The sequence below is a fragment of the Aethalodelphis obliquidens genome, unplaced genomic scaffold (genome assembly GCF_003676395.1).
Source record: "Aethalodelphis obliquidens isolate GAN/ISIS:26980383/991018 unplaced genomic scaffold, ASM367639v1 scaffold31, whole genome shotgun sequence".
Taxonomy (NCBI): domain Eukaryota; kingdom Metazoa; phylum Chordata; class Mammalia; order Artiodactyla; family Delphinidae; genus Aethalodelphis; species Aethalodelphis obliquidens.
Genome location: NW_020837975.1, coordinates 4,938,001 through 4,957,023, shown reverse-complemented (window position 1 = coordinate 4,957,023; position 19,023 = coordinate 4,938,001). Strand labels below are relative to the sequence as shown.

Here is a 19,023-nt window from a genome sequence, read left to right as displayed (position 1 = left end):
AAATATCACAGAATATGAAAAATGTGTCAAACTTTATTAAGAATATTTCCCTCTGTATATACAGATGTTTAAATAAAGGTCATCTTCTCCAATTAAGCCACCTCACACAGTCCCCTTGTTGCTATGCTTGGAAACGTTGCTATGCTGGAGTGTTTCAGAGGTGATGTGCCCTAATGCAGCCATAGATCTTAAGAGTAAGAGGTGAAAAATCCAATCTACTTAAATCCAGACATGGATCCAAATCTGCTTCTATAGGTTGTGACCAGAGATTTGATGAGTTATGAAAAATATAAGCAAGAAATTCCACTCTACTGATCATTCTTCATTCTGTCTTTCTTTCCTTTTTTTTTTTTTTCCACTGTTCAGAAATGTTTCCAAGGTATGCATGTGTGAGAGGGGATGAGGAGGGAAAGGAAGGTAATTATATAGGCTGAGCTAAATGAGGAAGAAGAGAAATGATTTAATGAGATATCCTTTATGCCTTGGTCCTTCTCTTCATCATTTTAGATGTCACCAAAAATGAAGGCGCCATATTTCAGCCACACTTCCCTTGATCTGATTTTTTATTCCTCTTTTGCACATGTAAACTGTGACTGTCGCTGGTCACTATGCCCTTTTATTCTGCCTACAAATTATGTTCATAACAATGTGGAATCATCATTCCCTAAGTTACTGAGTCAAACTTTTTAAATACTTTCAACTCTACTTTTTATATTTAGACCTTTTGGGGACATATCACTAACTCATAACATAGCTCTTAGTGAGATATTCATATAGGGTAAGGTCTACAAGTAGAATAAACAGTATGAAGCAAGAAAAATATGACGTCTCATACATATATCTCTCTGTCCTTGGTGCCTACCATGCTCACCATTGGATTCAACTTTTTAAAATTTTATTGAAGTGTAGTTGATTTACAATGTTGTGTTCACTTCTGCTGTACAGAAAAGTGAGTCAGTTATACATATATAGATTCTTTTTCATATTATTTTCCGTGTTGGTTTATCACAGGATATTGAATAATTCCCTGTGTTATGCAGTAGGACCTTGCTGTTTATCCATTCTATATAGAGTAGTTTGCATCTGCTAATCCCCAACTTCCAATCCTTTCCTTCCCCACCTCTCCTCCCCCTTGGCAACTGCAAGTCTGTTCTCTATGTTTGTGTGTCTGTTTCTGTTTCGTAGATATATTCATTTGTGTCATATTTTAGATTCCACTTATAAGTGATATCATATGTTATTTGTCTTTCTCTTTCTGACTTACTTTGCTTGCTATGATAATCTCTAGGTCCATACATGTTCCTGCAAATGGCATTATTTCATTTTTTCTATGGTTGAGTAATAGGCCCTTGTATATATGTACCTCATCTTCTTTTGGATTCAATCTTTTGAGTAGTGCCTTATGTACAAATAACAGGAATGCTCTCTAGCTAAAGGGTAAAACAGTGTCTTATCATCTTATAATTTTATATTTCCTCAATGCCAAGCTCAGCAACTCAGGGATTATTAGGGGCTCTGTTGATATTTTAAGTTTTACCTTTTTGCTTGTCTGTAGATCAGTCTTATCTGGGAGAACTAAAATAATTCAATTAACACATTATCACTAATTAGAGTTCTTTGAGCCTTAAGAAAAGAAAACTCAGGACAATTAAAGTCAACAGGGAAAAGGTCAAAGAGAAACATTTTAATCCTATTGAATTGGATGTTATATTCAGGGAGGAGGGACATGACTGCTGAAAGGCAAAAAAATATTGCCCAAAGTAGAAGTGCATAGGGTAGAAGGCAAAAATAACTGTTCAACACTTTTTACCTGATACAATTTGATTTTGTCCCAATCTCCCAAAAGGTGTCTACTAGTGTGATGCCTGACACCCATGAGTCGAGAATGGGGAAAAGCTGCAGATTGAAAGGAAAAGCAAATCTAGACAACAGCTGAGGAGCTTGGATATACTTTATGTGCCTCTGGCATGAGGTCTTTGGAAGAAGAAAATGGTTTCTCCAAAGTGGGCTTGGCCTAAGTGGTGGCTTTTGTGTAGCAATTTATTTTTCAGTGGTTCTTAAATCTTCATTTCTTTCCTTAGTCTTAACTCTTTCAGTTTGCATATAACCTACCGCTTTAATACGTTTTCTTTGAAATATGAAATTTTGACTTCCCAATTTTTTGACTGCTCTGTTTGTTTTAAAGTTTTGTTTGTTTCTTAATGGTGATATGCTGGTTAAAATCCTCCTACTCTATCTTCCTCTCACTTTTTTTCTTTTGTAATTAAAATGATGTCAAAGGCTGTAGAATACAGATTATGGGATCTTGTTTCACACAAGAGTCATTCTTATACTCATCTCTAACCTTCTTCATGGTTAGTATTAGCGTGGATAGAACAAATGACTAAAAGCATCAGTGCTGTTCAAGTCCAATTTCAAGTTTATTTTTAGGTACCTCATGTTGCTTCTCTTCCTTAGTTTAGTTGACCAACTGGCAGTTTTTTAAATATAGTAGCCTCCTCTTGCTACTCACCATTCCAATCTCAGCTCACCAGACAATCTTTCTTTACTTTTCAAAAATCATTGCTGCAATATTGTAACATAACTATAGCTACAGAATTTAATAAACACTAACATGTATTGGGCAAGCAGAGGGAAGCTTCTCAAAGAGTTTGACACAACTGGGTTAGTTGAAAACATCTGGTTATATTTGTGATGACACACATAAGCCAATATTCTTTTTCTTTGATAAAGGATCTGCAGTAGCTTTATAAATATTAACTCTACCCTGAGGTTCAAATTTAATTCTGTTTTTTCCTCTGGGAATAGTTTCTCATAATAGTGATATGAAGTCCATTATATTAGATGAAATAAAACTGTACTGGGGATGTCTAAATCACCTTATTGTTATGTCATAATTCCCAGTGAAGAAATTTTGGGGACTTATGGAGACTGGATACTAAGATATTTGTGTTTTTCCCTAATTTAATTAATGTGTTTGCCTGAGCACTTTCTCTTTTTTCCCTATGATAGTTTGGTATTATTTAGCACAAAGTACTGAAAAATGTTAGTAATATAGTTAAATTGTGCAAATACTTTATTTTTAGTGTATGACTTCTTTTTTCCTATAAGTATTGAGGTAAAAATATAACTATATTTTGTTCCTGTCAAGACACATTCAGTTCAGCGTATTTCATAGAAGTCATTTAACTTAGGGAATTCATAGAGAATTCTCTCATTACTGCAATAATGAAGAATTAACCAAAAGGAAAAATCCTAAGACATTAGAAGAAATCGTTATTACTCATATTACATTATGAGGTTAAAAATGAAACCCTAGGTGAATTGAAAAATCACTGGGATAGGCATTCTGCAGGGTAATTTTCTGCAGCACAGAATAACCATGAACCTCAGCGCACGGTAACCTGGTCCACAGCAATTAGAGGTGGGGAGCAATTAGCCAGGACATACTGCTGCTGTAGAGCAAGCAGGGATGGCAGTGAGCAGTGACCATCCTGGTGAAGAATGTCATGAGTCAAAAAATCAAAAACAAACCATGTTGGACACAGTATGAGAAGGACAGCAGGTGCCTGGTCATTATGTTTGGTGACTCACACTCTTACATATTTGGCGATACCATAGGAACCACTCAGCTTTCAGTTATCATTCACTTCTCAGAGAGTAAAAGCAATATTGACACATCTGTCATAACCCCGAAAATATCTGCAATTTCAAAAAGAATAGAGATAGTGTAGGAACACAACTTTATCATGTGTCAGCCAAGTATATTTATGATTGTGCATCTGTATGTTGACCACTTCCCTGATGTGGAAGCCTGGTCTCCCATTCAAGGGCAGAAAAGCTTGAGAATACATAACTATTAAAATATATATATGTAACCCAATCTACAAGAAAGAAAGAGTAACTGTGAGTGTCATAAATGAAGAGGGAGCTCCAGGTGGGAAAGTTAAGAAGAAGCTTAAGCTCTGGGGGAACACAGGTATGTCAGAACCCAGGTGACAGTAGCCAGGAGCTTAGAGTTTAACTTTCACTATATAATGAGTCAGAGCTGTGGATGAATCCTTTGTGTGCATCCAGGAGCCTAGAAGGCCACATGGCCATGAAGCATGTGATAGAAATAGACATAAATCCTCCCACCATCTTTAATTTACACTCTTGGGTGGTAATATAGTCATCCATGAGAAAATGGGTCCTAAACCTGTGAAAGTTGAAGATGTGGGGACCTGCCACCCTGTAAGTTCAGGAATATGAGGGCGATGAAATAAAACGGAAACTGGTCCAGAATCAGTGAAATAGCTGGGCCCCCCATTAGGGCAAATGTGAAATGTATTGTAGGCATGGTTTCCCAACCCAGGGTTTCTCAGATACCTACAGAAATCATCACTGAAATTACCCTGACTGAAGAGGAGCTCAAAATCAAAAGTAAAAAGCCATCAAATGAGTAAAGAACATCATGGGGCAGAGGCATGAAGGAGAGTCAGCAGGTACAAGAAACAAGGGATTTAGCCAAGAGAGATTATAGAAAAATCTGGAATGAATTTATAAATATAATAAAATGTTGAAATAGTTAAAAGGAATTACAGATACCATAAAGAAGATTTGATAAGGAACCAAATTGAACTTCTAGAAGTTAAAAATAATGTCATTAAAATATAAAATTCAATGGCAATGTTAAATGTATTAATATACTGCTGAAGAAAAAGGTGTCAACCATCAGGCTTATATGTGGAAATGATCAGAAATGCAGCATAAAGAGATTAAAAAATATGACAGGGAATTTTATAGAGATGGTGAATGGATTCAGAAGACCCAACATATATTTAATCAAAGCTCCAAAGAAGAGATTAAATATAATGGGAGAGAGGCAATATTTGAAGTAATTCCTGGAGGATTTTCCAGAAATGAAGAAAGATATGTATTCTCAGAATGAAGGACTACACCAAGCCCCCAAAAAGGATACATAAAAGGAAGTCCATGCCCAGACACATCATAGTGGAATTACAGAATGTCATGGAGAAAAATCTTAAACACTAAGCAAATGTGAAGACGGATGATCCAAGTTATGACGTTTACATTGACAGCAGTAACAGAAGTCAGAGCAAGTGGGCAGTCCTCAGAATGCTGGGAAATAATAACTATTACCTTAGAATTCTATGTCCAAGTACACGCTCATTCAGGATGAGAACAAAATAAAAACATTTTCAGACAAAGCCCAAGACAGGAAGTTCTGAAAAAACTACCAGAGCATATACTTCAGCAAGAAGGAAACTAAATCCAGAAGAAAGGAGTGAAATTCAGGAACCAAGGATGATGAAACAATATTAGCCTCCTCTTTAATTTAAAGCAATTAAAAATTTTTTTCATGAAAACTTTATTTTCTAATATGAGTAATTTAATGAAAAAATCTGTTATTTGTTTCATTTTGCTGTACATAAATATAAGTAGCTAACAATGTTGGTAAGTTTGAGTAAAATACGGAGTATACAGAGCATGACATATTACAACACCTTGAAGAATTTTTGATGTCTTACGCTAGTACTTGTGTTAAGATGTTAAGGAAAAGCAACATAGAAAACATCATATTTACTATTATGTGAGCTGAACAAAAATGTGTAGGAGAAATATTGTAAGGTAATGTACAAAAAATGTAAAAAAAATCATTTTTTGGTGGCATAATGATATTTTTTCTTTTACTTAATACCTGTCAAAATTCTACAAGGGACATGTATTATTTTAGCAATAAAAAACTTCAGAATACTTGAAAACATAGATATATTATCTTACTAAATTATGAATTTCACTAAATAAACACTACGTTTATAATTTTGCAGGCAAACCTCGCCTCACCATCTTCTACAGTATCTGAGAGTCAGCTGGTACGTATCCTCTTACTAGACATAGACCTGGTACTTTAGAAAAATTCTGATCTTTTAAGACAGCTTTATATGAACAAATGTGAACTGAGAACAAATTGACTGTATATAAGTTTATTTGCTTACTTGTCTAGTAAAAGTTCACCGATGCTTTACTAAAGCTCCATGTGGTTGTTTTGCAAGTCACAGACATACATAAAAACATATATAGAACTTATTTGCCAGTAACTTGCATCCTAGTAGTGGTGTTAGGATAGAATGGGCAAGGCCAGAAGGAAGATGCAGATGGAGGTTAGAGACAAGGACTCACTTCCAGATGGGAGAGATCAGAAAAGGGTTCAAGGACAATGTAGCCTTTGATCATGTAGAGTAGGTTCTGCAATTGAGAAAATGAGATATTTCAGACAGGAAGATTAGCATGTGGATTATCTAGACCAGGGACGAACAATAGAAATATAGTGTGAACCTCAAATACAAGCCACATTTGTAATTTAAAATTTTCTAAGAGCCACATTAAAAAAGTAAAAAGAAATAGGTCACATTAATTTCAATAATATATTTTATTTATATACATATTATCATTTCAATATATAATCAGTATAAAATTGAGATTATTTTACATTCTTTTTTGGGGGGTAAAGTCTTTGAAATCTGCTATGTATTTTACATTTACAGCATACCTCAATTCAGGCTAGCCACATTTCAAGGGCCCAACAAGGGGGCTGGTGGCTACTGTGTAGGACAACACAGATGTAGGCTCTAGAATCTGTTATTTATAGATAAAAATTTGATTAAGTAGGAAAATTACTTTTTCTAACAGTGTTTTGTATTATTGTTACAGTGATGAGCAAATTGGAACCATGATATGTTACCTAGATATTATTAAATATTATCTTTATTATCTTTTAATTTTTATTGTTTATAATTAATTATAAACACCTTCAGCAAAATTGAATGAAAATATCTAGTAAAGCACTGTAAGACATTAAGAAGACAAAATCAGTTTAATACTGATTTTTCCCCCTATTTTAAGCAATTATTTCTGTGTCCTACATCCATAGCCAACAAGTCATCTTGTCATTATCATGCCAAAATGACAATGATATTTTTATTTGTAGTGCTGGGAAATCATAAAAAGTGTAGTTTGACTCTTAAAATAGCATGATTGAAGCAAATGGCTTAGGCATGTTGGTGTTTATACATGCAGTGTGTATATGGGGTGTGTTTGCGTGTGTGTGCATGTATGTGTGTGTGAAGTGTTATTTTAGTGTCAGTTGATTTAGAATAGTGGGCAGCAGTATAGGATAGTTGAAAGAATGCTGGAACGGGGCCAGGAGACCCATCTTTTACTTCTTTCTCTAATGCTAACTACTGGGCTGATAGTGGAGAAGTCAAGAATCTGGGAGACTGGGCTTCAATCTTCTAAATGAACAACGATTACACTCTGTCCAAGCCTCTCTAAGGCAGTGAGTCCATGGTTACTAGTTCAGGGGAGCAAAGGAGTTGCCATGGAAATAAGAGGTACAATAACATTGTGAAGTTGAACAGTTTCCCACTTTAGTATGGAACTATTGTTACAACTATTTTAATATTTAAGATAATGATATATGTACTTGTTTCTTGAGAGTAATGTGTGAAAATTAAGAAATATTTTGTATACTCAACATAGATACAACAGATTTTAGATGTTGAATGTGTGTGAATATATATTATCAGACTGACATATACATATATATATAGATAGATAGATAAATATCAGTTCTTGACAATATTTTAAGAAACTATTTCAAAGAAGCAAATATAGATAATGATTTCATAAATTAAGACATAGTATAAATGACCCATTGTAAATGTAATAAGTGAACTTTTTTGGCCAAATAATTCTATGAATTTGATGTTTTTGTTCTGAGAAAAATACGAAGTGTTGCTTTGACTGACTTTGATGATATTATTTTTGCATTTACTTTAGACATTTTCTCTAGAGAGTTCAAGGAATTTCTTAATTAAGTTTTAATCCCAAAATTCACTTGAGATCTAGGTAGGTTTGTGAAGGGATTATTATCAAGCAGGCTATCACACACAAAAAGAACATCTCTTGGATGGATGTAATTGTTCAATTCAATCACTGACTTCTACTTCATGATATTAACCCTGTATTTACATTCTGTGAATATAGAATAGAGTAGAAGTAATTGCATGCAAGGGATGCTATATGGATTTGCTTTTTTAAGGATTTGTAATATTTTCACTCCTAAGCATTGTAATTTATGAATGAATTATATTTTTATGAATGGATTTCCAATATTTGCCATCATGAACTCTCTTCAGGGTTAAGTTCTGAGTAATTTCAGTAAATAAGAATGCCTTTGAAAAACAAATATGTATATATACACACACAGTATGTGTGTGTGCTTATAACATATACTATACATATAGATGTCGTATGACAGGTAATTCTGATAGCACACACACACATATACATATTGTTTTCTGTTTATATGTGTGTGTACATGTGTATAGCACATAAATACAAGATTTGGGGGAACACATGATAGATTATAGTTAAATTATGTAAGTAAATATTGTATGTTTTGCATAAAGTAAGCAATTAAAATTATTTGATTCCTATTTTAGGGGAGAAATGTAATAAATCGAAGTGAAAAATGTTGAATTGCTATGATAGCACAAGCTTAACACAGAAGCCATTTTGTTTTTGAGCTTTGGCTTTTTAAGAATATATCATGTTTTCATATTTTTTCTTTTTAACGTGGCTTAGCTATTTGCTTGTTTACATTGCAACTGTACCCATTCAACACTGGAAGGAAAAAAAGAAATATGACCTTGCCCATTACTCTTAAAATATTTCCACCGTTTACTCTGAAAACCAAATTATGTAACATTAGGCTCAGAGAGAAGTGTTTTGGGGGTCCTTATGAAACTAGTTCACCGTTTTGTGCCTCAGTTTCTCTTCTTCTATTAAACAGTAATGCAGTACATCAAAACTGGGAAGGACTTAGAGATGAGGATGTTTTAAATACACATCTAGAAAAAATGGAGGTTGGGACAACTACCCTGTCAACCTGAAAGCGTTTTTGTAAGGCTCACATATCATAAAATGTAAAGTTGCCAATGTAGCCCTGTACATATGGGGTGGGGGGTGTTATTATTGCATATAAAGTCTCTGAAATATTATCTCTGAGATTTAACGAGTGGCCATTTTTTACAGATAAAGAAACAGAGGGTCACAGAGTTTGAGTAGATCAACTAAGATCACAGTGTTCGTGGTCATCTTTGTTCCGCGTGACTTTCAAAAGGAATCATTATTGATTTTAAATAATTCAAGGGGAATAAAAAAGGCTGATGAAGGAGTTGGGAAATAGGGCCTCTGCGGAAGTGTGACTTCCCCGGCACATGTGATCATTTTCCGAAGAGAAGGGGCTGAGTAGGATCAGTTAGGGTCCTGAGGCTTCACACCTGTGGATAGTGCATCCCCTGGCATCAGAAAGGGAACAAAAGGAAAGGAAGATCCCGGATCTAGACTGAACCTTCACAAAGCTTTCCTAATTGCTGAGCTGACTCATCATAATATTAACAGAGGCTGGTGGGGTCTCTTTTCTCTGGGTAGGAAAACAGGTTAGGCTTTATAAAATGGGTAAACACTGGTCTTCCTTGGCAATAGGTAAGGGAAACTGGTTTAGGAGACATTTGGCTTTTGCTTTTGAAATTTCATGCCATTACAAAATGCTCATTGTTGCCCAAGATGGAATACTGAATTTAGAGAGTACAAAACAATAGATTTAAAAAATAAACCACATGGTTATATATAGGTAAAAGCAAAATGGAGCTTACTAGAACACTGTACAGAAGAGGCGCTTAACCTTGCAGATACTTTGTTCCCAGTTCTGAAAGCCAACTGATGTGTCCTGTTTTAGTGGTGCATGACTGATCTTTCTAAGGGCCCTTGAGGTCTCTGTTGTTCAGAAAATGCAGCCCTGAAAGCTTTTGCATAGAACTAATGTCTTCTTCAAGCTTGAAGGTGGTTTGTCCTTGACTAATTTTCCTTGACACTACAAGCTCAAGTGCTACAGCACTTATCATGTATGCCTCTTCAGGTCTGAGTCATGCTATTTTCTTTTAACTGTTGAAATATTTTGAACTGGCCAATCTGTGTTGGGTACATTCCAAAAAATATTTTTGGAGTTGTGAGCTGTGGTTTATAATTATGGAAATCCTGCATATGTTTATTTTAATACAGCTATCATAGTAATTATAAAATATATTTTTGGAAAAAGCTCATCAGATAAGTATTTTCCTGGGTAGTCTAGATCATTTGGTATCAATACTCTGTATTATATAATACAAAGTGCAAAAACAGGAAAAAGGAAAAGTTTTTTTTTTCCTTTCAAGTTCCTTTTATGATATTTTTTCTTTACAAATTTCTGTCACGCATATGATCTCCTTAGATTCACACAATCATGTTGTGAGTTAGTATGGCATTGATTGTTATTTCCATTATTCTGATGGAAAAAATCCTGAAGTCTAGATATCTACCATGTGTCAACAGTCTCACACCTAATGGGTGGTATTAAAAACTGTCTGCCCCCTCCTCCCTAATCTTGGAAGCTTTACTCTGTACTATAGTGTTTTGAAATGTTTCTTTGAGGGGGGAAAAAAAGCTTAAGTATTTGCTTCAAGCATATAATATTTTTATTAAAAAAAAGAATTAGAGTTAATAAATTTTTATTAATTGTGAGTGAATCAGCTAAATAATTTAGAAAATATTGCTTTTGTCAACAGTCTTGACTAGGAGAATGTTTTTGAGTTTCTCTGAGCTTGTTGCCACAGAAATTCTAAAGAAAAAAAAAATAACACTGGAGAATATAGACAAGACAGAAGCAAATGGCTAAAAGAAGCAGCGATGGTACTTTCACAAACTCCTTGGATCCATCAAATTAGTCAGACTCACAGAATTTTCTGTATGATGTGTTTTATTACTTTCTTGTTTTTTTTTTTTTTACACATCTTATTTCTTCGAAAAGATAGAAATAAACCCTTGAAAACTGGGATCCTATTCTTTATTTCTTTTCTTTTCTCATCACATGACTCCAGAGCTTACTACCTCAGTCAAAGGCAATTAAAAACACCAGTCCACTAGTTGGAGTTAATTTATGAAAGACGTGGTTCTAAGAAGGCATTATCCATATAATGGATTCTCTAGGTCAGTGTTGACAGTTAATTTTCAACTTTGGTCTCCAGCCAGAGGCAGTACCAACTTGTTGTCATAGAATTATGATTATAAGTTCCAAAGGACAGAAACAATATCTATTTTCACAGTGCCTGAGTAGCAATATTCAAGGATAAGTGTATACTTGATGAATTATAAACACAAATGAATAGTGGGATCAGTGCCCTACAGGCCATTAAAACCTGCCCCCAGGCCCCGCGACTCCACATACTGTATCTCTTGGACTTTTTCTCCCTTAAGACTAATAATAGAGTTAGATGTGATCTCCCAAGTTCCACCCACTCTTGAATTCTCCAAAGAAGATTATATCATTTTCTTCCATGTTAAGACTTATTGCTTATCACTGCAATCAAACAGGGGGAAAAAAATGATATTTTAAAAATAGAGTTAAAATCTTGCAAAGTCCTTAAAGATGTGGCCTCTGGTCTCTGGTCTTGACTTCCTGTATCATTGGAGATGATAACTTCGGCTTTCTACTCTTTCTTATCTCTGAGGGTGGAGCTCACCAACTCACATTCATTCTTCCGGTCCCCTAGGGGTGAAAGGCATGTAGATCTTCTATCTGGCGAAGTTCCTTCTTCCTGGTTATACTGTAATCAAAAAGTCAGTCCAGGAAAAATAAGGGGAGACCCATACTGGATCATAGCCAGCATATTGAACGTCTGCCTGTCAATTAGTTTATTCATCCTTCAAATGTCTATTTAGCATCTATTAGGTTCCCAGCACAGTTCTAGGTTTTGGAGAGATAACAGTGAACAAAACAATGATCTCTGGTCTCACAGATCTTAAATACATTCTAGTGGAGGAAGGAAGAAAATAAACGTAAACTGAGTTCAGATTGTGTCAAGTACTATGGAAAAAAAATAGGGTGAGTAAGAGGAGGTGGGGATTGATATTTTACATGGGTCATTAGGGAAAACCTGTCTGCTAATAAGGTGGCATTTGAGCAGAGACTTGAAAAATTGAAAGAGAGAGTCCTGGAAAGGGAGAAGAGAGTTCCAGACAATACAAAGAGCAAGTTCAAACTCCCAGAGTAGGGAACACAGTGTGTGCCAGAGTGGAGAGTGAGGGAGAGAGAGGGGCAGTAGCAGGAGACAAGACTGGAAAGGGAGAAGCTGGTTGGAGAGTGAAAGATTAGGTCATATTGAGCCTTGTAGGCATCATCCTGCAGGCATTGTAAGGGTTTGGGTTTTTACTCTAAGTGAGAAGGTGAGGAATTAGAGTGCTTTGACTGGAGTCCTGTGACATGGCTTGATTTACTCAGTGATTGTTCTGTGCTTAACTCACCTGAATTGTGAGCCCTCTGAGTACAAGTGTTATGTCTTATTCATCTGGGTAGACACTACAGTTACTGACATAGAATAGGTCTCACTTGGCAAAATGCCTGCAGAGAGCATCTGACAGATGATCTGATAGGGGAATGCTTCAGAGCTCCAAGACAATGGTTGCTTTGTCTTTAAGGCACTTCAAAAATGTCAAGAATACATACATATATGTCATACATATGTATATGTCAAGAATACATGCATACATACATGTATATATATGAATACATATATGTATACATATATATGTATAGCAACATATACATATATATGTATAACTGAATCAATTTGCTTTACACCTGAAATTAACACAACATTGTAAATCGACTATACTTCAGTTTTTAAAAAAAGACTTTATCAGTATTGTGCGAACTACTCTTCTCATCAAAGCAAATGGAGAGCAGAGTTGTCCATGATTGTTGGGATCTAGCACTCTTGGAATTGTGTCAAGAAGAATATAAACAGGCAGACTCCCCATCCAATAAAAGCCCATATGTACTCCTGGCTCTAATGAGGTTCTCAGATTTTAAAACTTACAATAACAGAATCAAAGTATTCTGTTATCAGAATCACAGTATTCTGGTTCCAGTTAAAAATAAAACATCTGCCTACCCTTTTCTGCAATGATAATGCTTTTTTTCTAAAGGTGGGGGAAATATTTTACTAGCAAGAATGAAAGATTAACCTTTTTTTTTTTTTCAAAATATAGCTCCAAAAGAGGGGGGAAAAGTCTTACATCCAGTGTAAATCAATTCTCAGGAGGTTCATCACAATACATTGAAATTTGCTATTGAGAACCTTCTTGTTGTTCTTTCTGTGCTCCTTTTGCTGACTATGGGAGTCATTACCTGTTTTTATTTCTCCACGTAGGCTGGAACGAAAATTATGGTGTTTCTTTCCCTGGCATTGTAAGAATGACATTTGTTTGTATCACTCACGAGTCTAGCTGGATCTTTCGATTCTTTAGCAGCTAAAAAATGAAGGAAGGGCCTCCTCGGGTGAGTTTAGTTGTCATGTTGCTGGCAATGATCGTCTTAGAGTAGCTCACCTTTTTAGAGTCTTCTCACTTGTTAATCTAATTTCCTTTGTTTTTGTTTGGATGCAGACTTAGCAAATTAGGTTTGCCAGAATTAGCGAACCAGTCTACTTAGAGTCTGAAGATACCAGGTGACTATGAGCAAGGAGGCAGCATAGATTAGGAATTGATAAAGGACAGTCTGTTCTAAGCCTTATGCAATAACTTTGTGTGGTGTGGTTCTTGAGGAGGCAGGAATGTAAATAATCAAATGTGCCATTATTCATTATTAAAGGACCTAATCATGCAGGAGGATTAGGATCCTTTAGTTGATGGTCCAGACAGGTCGAATGGCTTTTTTCCGAGGTCATACAGTCTATTAACACTATTGCAAAAATCAAAATCTATGTCCTTATACTTTCCCCCCACCAATATCATGCTGCTTCTTGGGACTGGATTTTATACCAAGTCCAGAGAAATATCAGTATAAATTTTGATGTCTGGCTGTGCAAACTACAGAATCCTTTAGGAGGCTAAATGTAGTGTTTGTGCCCTGCTTAAGGTAAGAAAAACTGGATTTACTAAGACTAGTGAAAAGAACAGTAAAATGACATGTAATGAGTTAACCATGGCCTAAGTCATGAATGTGGCAATTGGCAGTGGAAATAAAACAGAAGCAATGGATTTAGAAGGAATCAAAAACATAAAAATACTAGGACTTTGTTAGTGATTGCCCAGAGGACGTTATAGAGAGGTGGGTGTTTAAATATCATGTTAAGTTTCTCTCTATGCTGTTTCTCTCCCTGTCTCTATCTCTGGAGTAGACATCAGAGTAATTAAAACCCTGGGTTTATGATCAGACTAGACCTGGATTAAACCTCGACTTGTTCACATATTAACTGTATGGCTTTGGCATGTGACTGATTCTAAGTCTCTCACAGGGTTGTTGATAAGGAATTGATGAGATAATCAATTTAAAATATTGAATGTAGTGCCTGTAAGATATGGAATCTGGGTCTATGGGATAATGATGATGTCATTATCTGCAATGAATCCTCAAGTGTTTTGAGGCTGGTTTCAAAGCATGTGGAATGGTATGAGCAAGGTGCAGAGGCTGCCATATACAGGACTGATCAGTGTACTATGGTTTATGGAGAGCACACGAGGCTCAGAATTGGGCCAACAAGGTTTGAGCTTCAACTTGACCAAAGGCCGAGACACAGTTAGGTGTGAAGCGTATGGTTAACTGTTATAGGGCAGGGCTTCCCTGGTGGCGCAGTGGTTGAGAGTCCGCCTGCCGATGCAGGGGACACGGGTTCGTGCCCCGGTCCGGGAAGATCCCACATGCCGCGGAGCGGCTGGGCCCGTAAGCCATGGCTGCTGGGCCTGTGCGTCCGGAGCCTGTGCTCCGCAGCGGGAGAGACCACAACAGTGAGAGGCCCGCGCTTCCCTGTCCATGAAATGCTGGCTGGTAAGTGACAGCAAGTTATGGTGCAGGAATAAAAACAGGACTAAGGAAAGAGGTAATGAATATAATGGAAGAATTGGGGCAACTGTATTGAGACCAAATAAGCAAACTAGAATGAGGAAAATTCAGAGATTTCAGGTAGACCAAAGCCTAGGAACACAGAGTCCAAGAAAATAGTAGGTGGAAATAGAGGAAATAGGGAAAGAATCCTTGTTCAATTGCCAGACAACTATCAAATCCAGGAAATTCATAGCAAAAAAAGCATCAAACCTGGCAGAGAAATAAGCATGAAGGGTCAGTAACTGATTCTGATATTAAAGCTACTTGATATCCAGCCAACCAGAGGACTGTCTTTTCTGGATTCACCCTGGAGGATGATGATCCCGAGAGAGATGATCTGAGTGGAAGTTTCCAGGCCAGGATGACCCAGAACATCCACCTGCTAGCAATGCAGGAACCAGGGCATCAAGTTTCTCTGGCAGGGGGATTCTCACAGCATATCAAGTGCTTCTGGTCAGATTTCTTCCCTCTGCTTTCATCTTTTGGCTGGTGCCGCCAAGTTTAGTGTCTAAACTTCCGTGTTGGTTTTAGAACCCGGTAAGCCCTGAGTACCGGAGTTGTACTGATTGCCTGCTTCCCAAAGGAGCAGGAGAGAAGATACAAGAGTAGGAGCAGCAGGAAGGAGAAATGAAACAGGAAGTCACGTGGAAAAGAGAGACAGGAAATCTGGACAGTTTCGGATCATGACCCAGGTATCAGGCGTCTCCCTATGACAGGTGGCTGTAGAAATCAGCACCTGCTTGAGCTTTGCTCTCGTGCTGAGTTCATTGGAGGATATTACTCTCATATGTATACTCAACTGTGTGACGTCATGCATAACTCGTTGTTACTTGCTCATCTTTTCCCCTGGAGAGAAATCAGAGTTTCTTAAGTGGGAAATATTTCCCTGCCTGGGGAAGATAGAGATTTTTTTCTCAATCTTTATTCCCCCAGTTGGCATAGATATGAAAGCCAGCTGGGAAAATATGGGTTGAAAAAAATATTGCAGAGTGACATTTATTCAAGACTCAAAACATAACGGGTGGTTTATAGGACAGAGAGATAGATGTCCTCCCTTAAGGCTTAATTTGAGAGCATCAGCACAGACTGAGGAGAGCTAATTTACTATTTTCTGAAAGGAAATGGGCTTGAGAAGAATGATTACAGCAAAATGCTCAAACAGAAAAAGCATCACAACTTTTTACTGAATTCTTGTTTGGGATTTTTTTTGTAAACTTATCAATCATTTTGTGACATTTTACAGTGTAATGAGATTTTGGTGTTTGTGAAACATCATTTTGAAATTGCCCCAAACTAGATTCTTCTCTCTCTCTCTCTTGTCAGACTGACATTGGGTACAAATCCACGAATCTGAAATGACTGGTCTATTCACTCAAACTCTTTTTATTGCAAGTTATAGAAGTCAAACTGAGTTGGAAAAAAAATAGGGAATTTTGTGTAAAAGAAAAGGAAAATCTTAGGAAGCCTCAGAGAAGAAATTCAGCTGGGTCCCAGGAATGTTTTGGAATTCAATTCTGGAAAGCCCTCAAGTGTGTCTCTTCTCCATACACTTTGCTGTATTTTTCTTGATCTCATCAGATCTGCTTTTATGGCAGATTAAGTCTTTCCCATAGCTCCCAAATCCACGTATTATAATTTCAGTCTCCCAGCATGGCCGCAGAGCCGTTTAAAGCAGTGTTCCATATTCATGGAAGAGAACATCTGTTTGCTACCCAGCCCCCAGTCCCTTGTGTCAGAAAGCCACACTTGGTTTCATCATACACAGTCTGAACATGACTTCTGGGATTTTAGGGTTTCCAGAAAAAGAAAGTTGTTTTGGGCTTGCTGGATTGTACTAGATTTGTCTATCCTATCATGCCCCAAATGAGTACGCTGTCTGGCACCGAGGATGCTCTCAATAAATATTTGTCAAATGAAATATTTATTGACTGAATACACTGGCAAGGATATAGGAACATGTTTGACTAGATAAAGGAAGATGTTTTTGCATTTTGAACGTCATAATAGTAGATCTTAATGAGTTGATTGTGCTGTAACAGGTAACTAAAACTAGTTACATTAGTTAAAAATCATTTGATTTCTAGCTGTTTTTATGTATTTATAAAATCATTTTAAAATAAAAAAAATTGCTGTGAGAATATATGAATGACTTAATATACCTATGTATTCATTTTAATAGTATTTTTTCCTTTATTTTTTAAAAATTTGATATTCATGAAGACGAAGCCTGGAGTAATTCGCCCCGTACCTGTAAAATCCAAAATATTACTGAGAAAAGAGGAGGAAGTCTATGAACCCAACCCTTTCAGTAAATACCTGGAAGAGCACAGTGACTTCTTTTCTGATCAGGTGAGTGTGCATATGAGAAAGTCTTTGATATTTGGATAAATAACTGTACAAAATATAGAGATGCCTCTATGAATATGGTGTGTGCAAGAAAATGTTTGTGATTTGAATATCCTTAGTAATAAAAAAGATCTATTTTTTTACATAATAAAACAATTCTTAAGTATTTTCAGGATGATATTTTGAAGTATTTAAATGTTTTTTCCTAAAATTTTTCTACCTATTGTTGGTATTGTTTCGGGCACCAAGATATTACTTCCTATAAAGACATCATGGAGTCACTGATTAAATGAGTCATATAGGTGCTGCAGTCTTAGTTCTAATATCCTGCTTCCTTTTGAAGCAATGCAATGCTTTAGGTTTGGTATATTAGTACATTTGACAGAAGATCTATTGTTTGGATTCATATCAACATAATAGAGATGATGTGATACCCTAGATTGAGTGTTACTAGATAGGGAATAAGGGCTTAAGTTCTTTTAAGGCATCATTGTTTTTTTGGTTTATGTGCAAAAAAGGTATACTATCTTCCCCTTATATATCCTATATGTTGAAGAAGGTATAATGGAAGGTTGTTGATGGTGCTTTATAAGATAGTCAGGAAAAACATGAAAATACACATTTATGCAATATAAAATTTCATAAATTATCTCAAAGGGAAACCTTACATCCTTATTTGTCTTCTTCAAATGCAACAAAGCGACATGGGTTATATATTTTATATCTCAAATATTATTACATGCTTCAGCAATGCAAGCAATCCAGAAATCTTTGTGGGTACAACCAGGATACGCAAGATCACCACCACATTTGGTAATCTATAATAGAATAGACTTGCAAAAGAAAGTAAGGTGCTATACTCTTTTTAAAGTTCAGCTGGAAAATGATAACTAACAATATTCTTGAAAATAGAAATTACGGTCATATTTGTGAAGCATAAGAAATATCTTGTCTCATATTATACTAGCTCTATGACACTGAGCAAGGTATTTCATCTCGCCCAGTTTGTGTCTTAATGCATAAAATGAGGCATTCAGAAGAGGTACTTTTTAAGGATCCTTCAAATTCTAAAATCTGGGTTATTTAAAATCTAAGAACTGTGAGTAGGCTAAAAGCCTTGAAAAAGTTCATTATAAATACTTTCTCATGCTTAGCTACAGTTTTTATTTATAAAATGGAGATGATAATGTTTTCTGCTTATTTATATATACTTTGTGAAGACTGATAAGATTTCAATAAGTTAAGCATTTTTAGGAGACACTAATATCATTGAAAATGATAATTAGAGGCAATTATTCTCATTTTATAAAATAAAAGGGAGCCCTTAATTAATTAAATTAAATAGGGAAATCTTATTGATATATAAGGTGTGTTCACTAAATCTGCACATAAAAGAAATGGAAATTCCTGTTCGGAAGGCATATTTCCATCATCAATGAAAATATTCATTATATATCTATTGCTTATATGACACTGATATTTTAGAGGCTTAATGTGACATTTTAGACAGTATGGGATTATTATAAAAAATTTATAAAAGTAATCTAGTATTATATGACAAAAATGCCAACAGTTAAAATAAATTTCACATATTATCCATGCAACGTATTCTTCAAATATGATCTAATTCTGTAAAATAAAAGTTTTGTTCTTTTGTATTAGTATAATTTTAAATTCATGCATTTTACCTT

The 19,023-nt window shown here is 35.7% G+C and overlaps 1 protein-coding gene across 2 annotated transcripts in view; it reads left to right on the top strand.

Moving 5' to 3' along the window:
* Positions 1–19,023, top strand: part of MLIP (muscular LMNA interacting protein) — a 290,750-nt gene that overhangs the window by 189,103 nt on the left and 82,624 nt on the right. For both annotated transcript variants that reach the window (XM_027126891.1, XM_027126892.1), the window contains 2 exons: positions 5,832–5,876; positions 17,207–17,335. In XM_027126891.1, the coding sequence (XP_026982692.1) occupies positions 5,832–5,876; positions 17,207–17,335 (174 nt within the window). The remainder of the gene's footprint in view (positions 1–5,831; positions 5,877–17,206; positions 17,336–19,023) is intronic.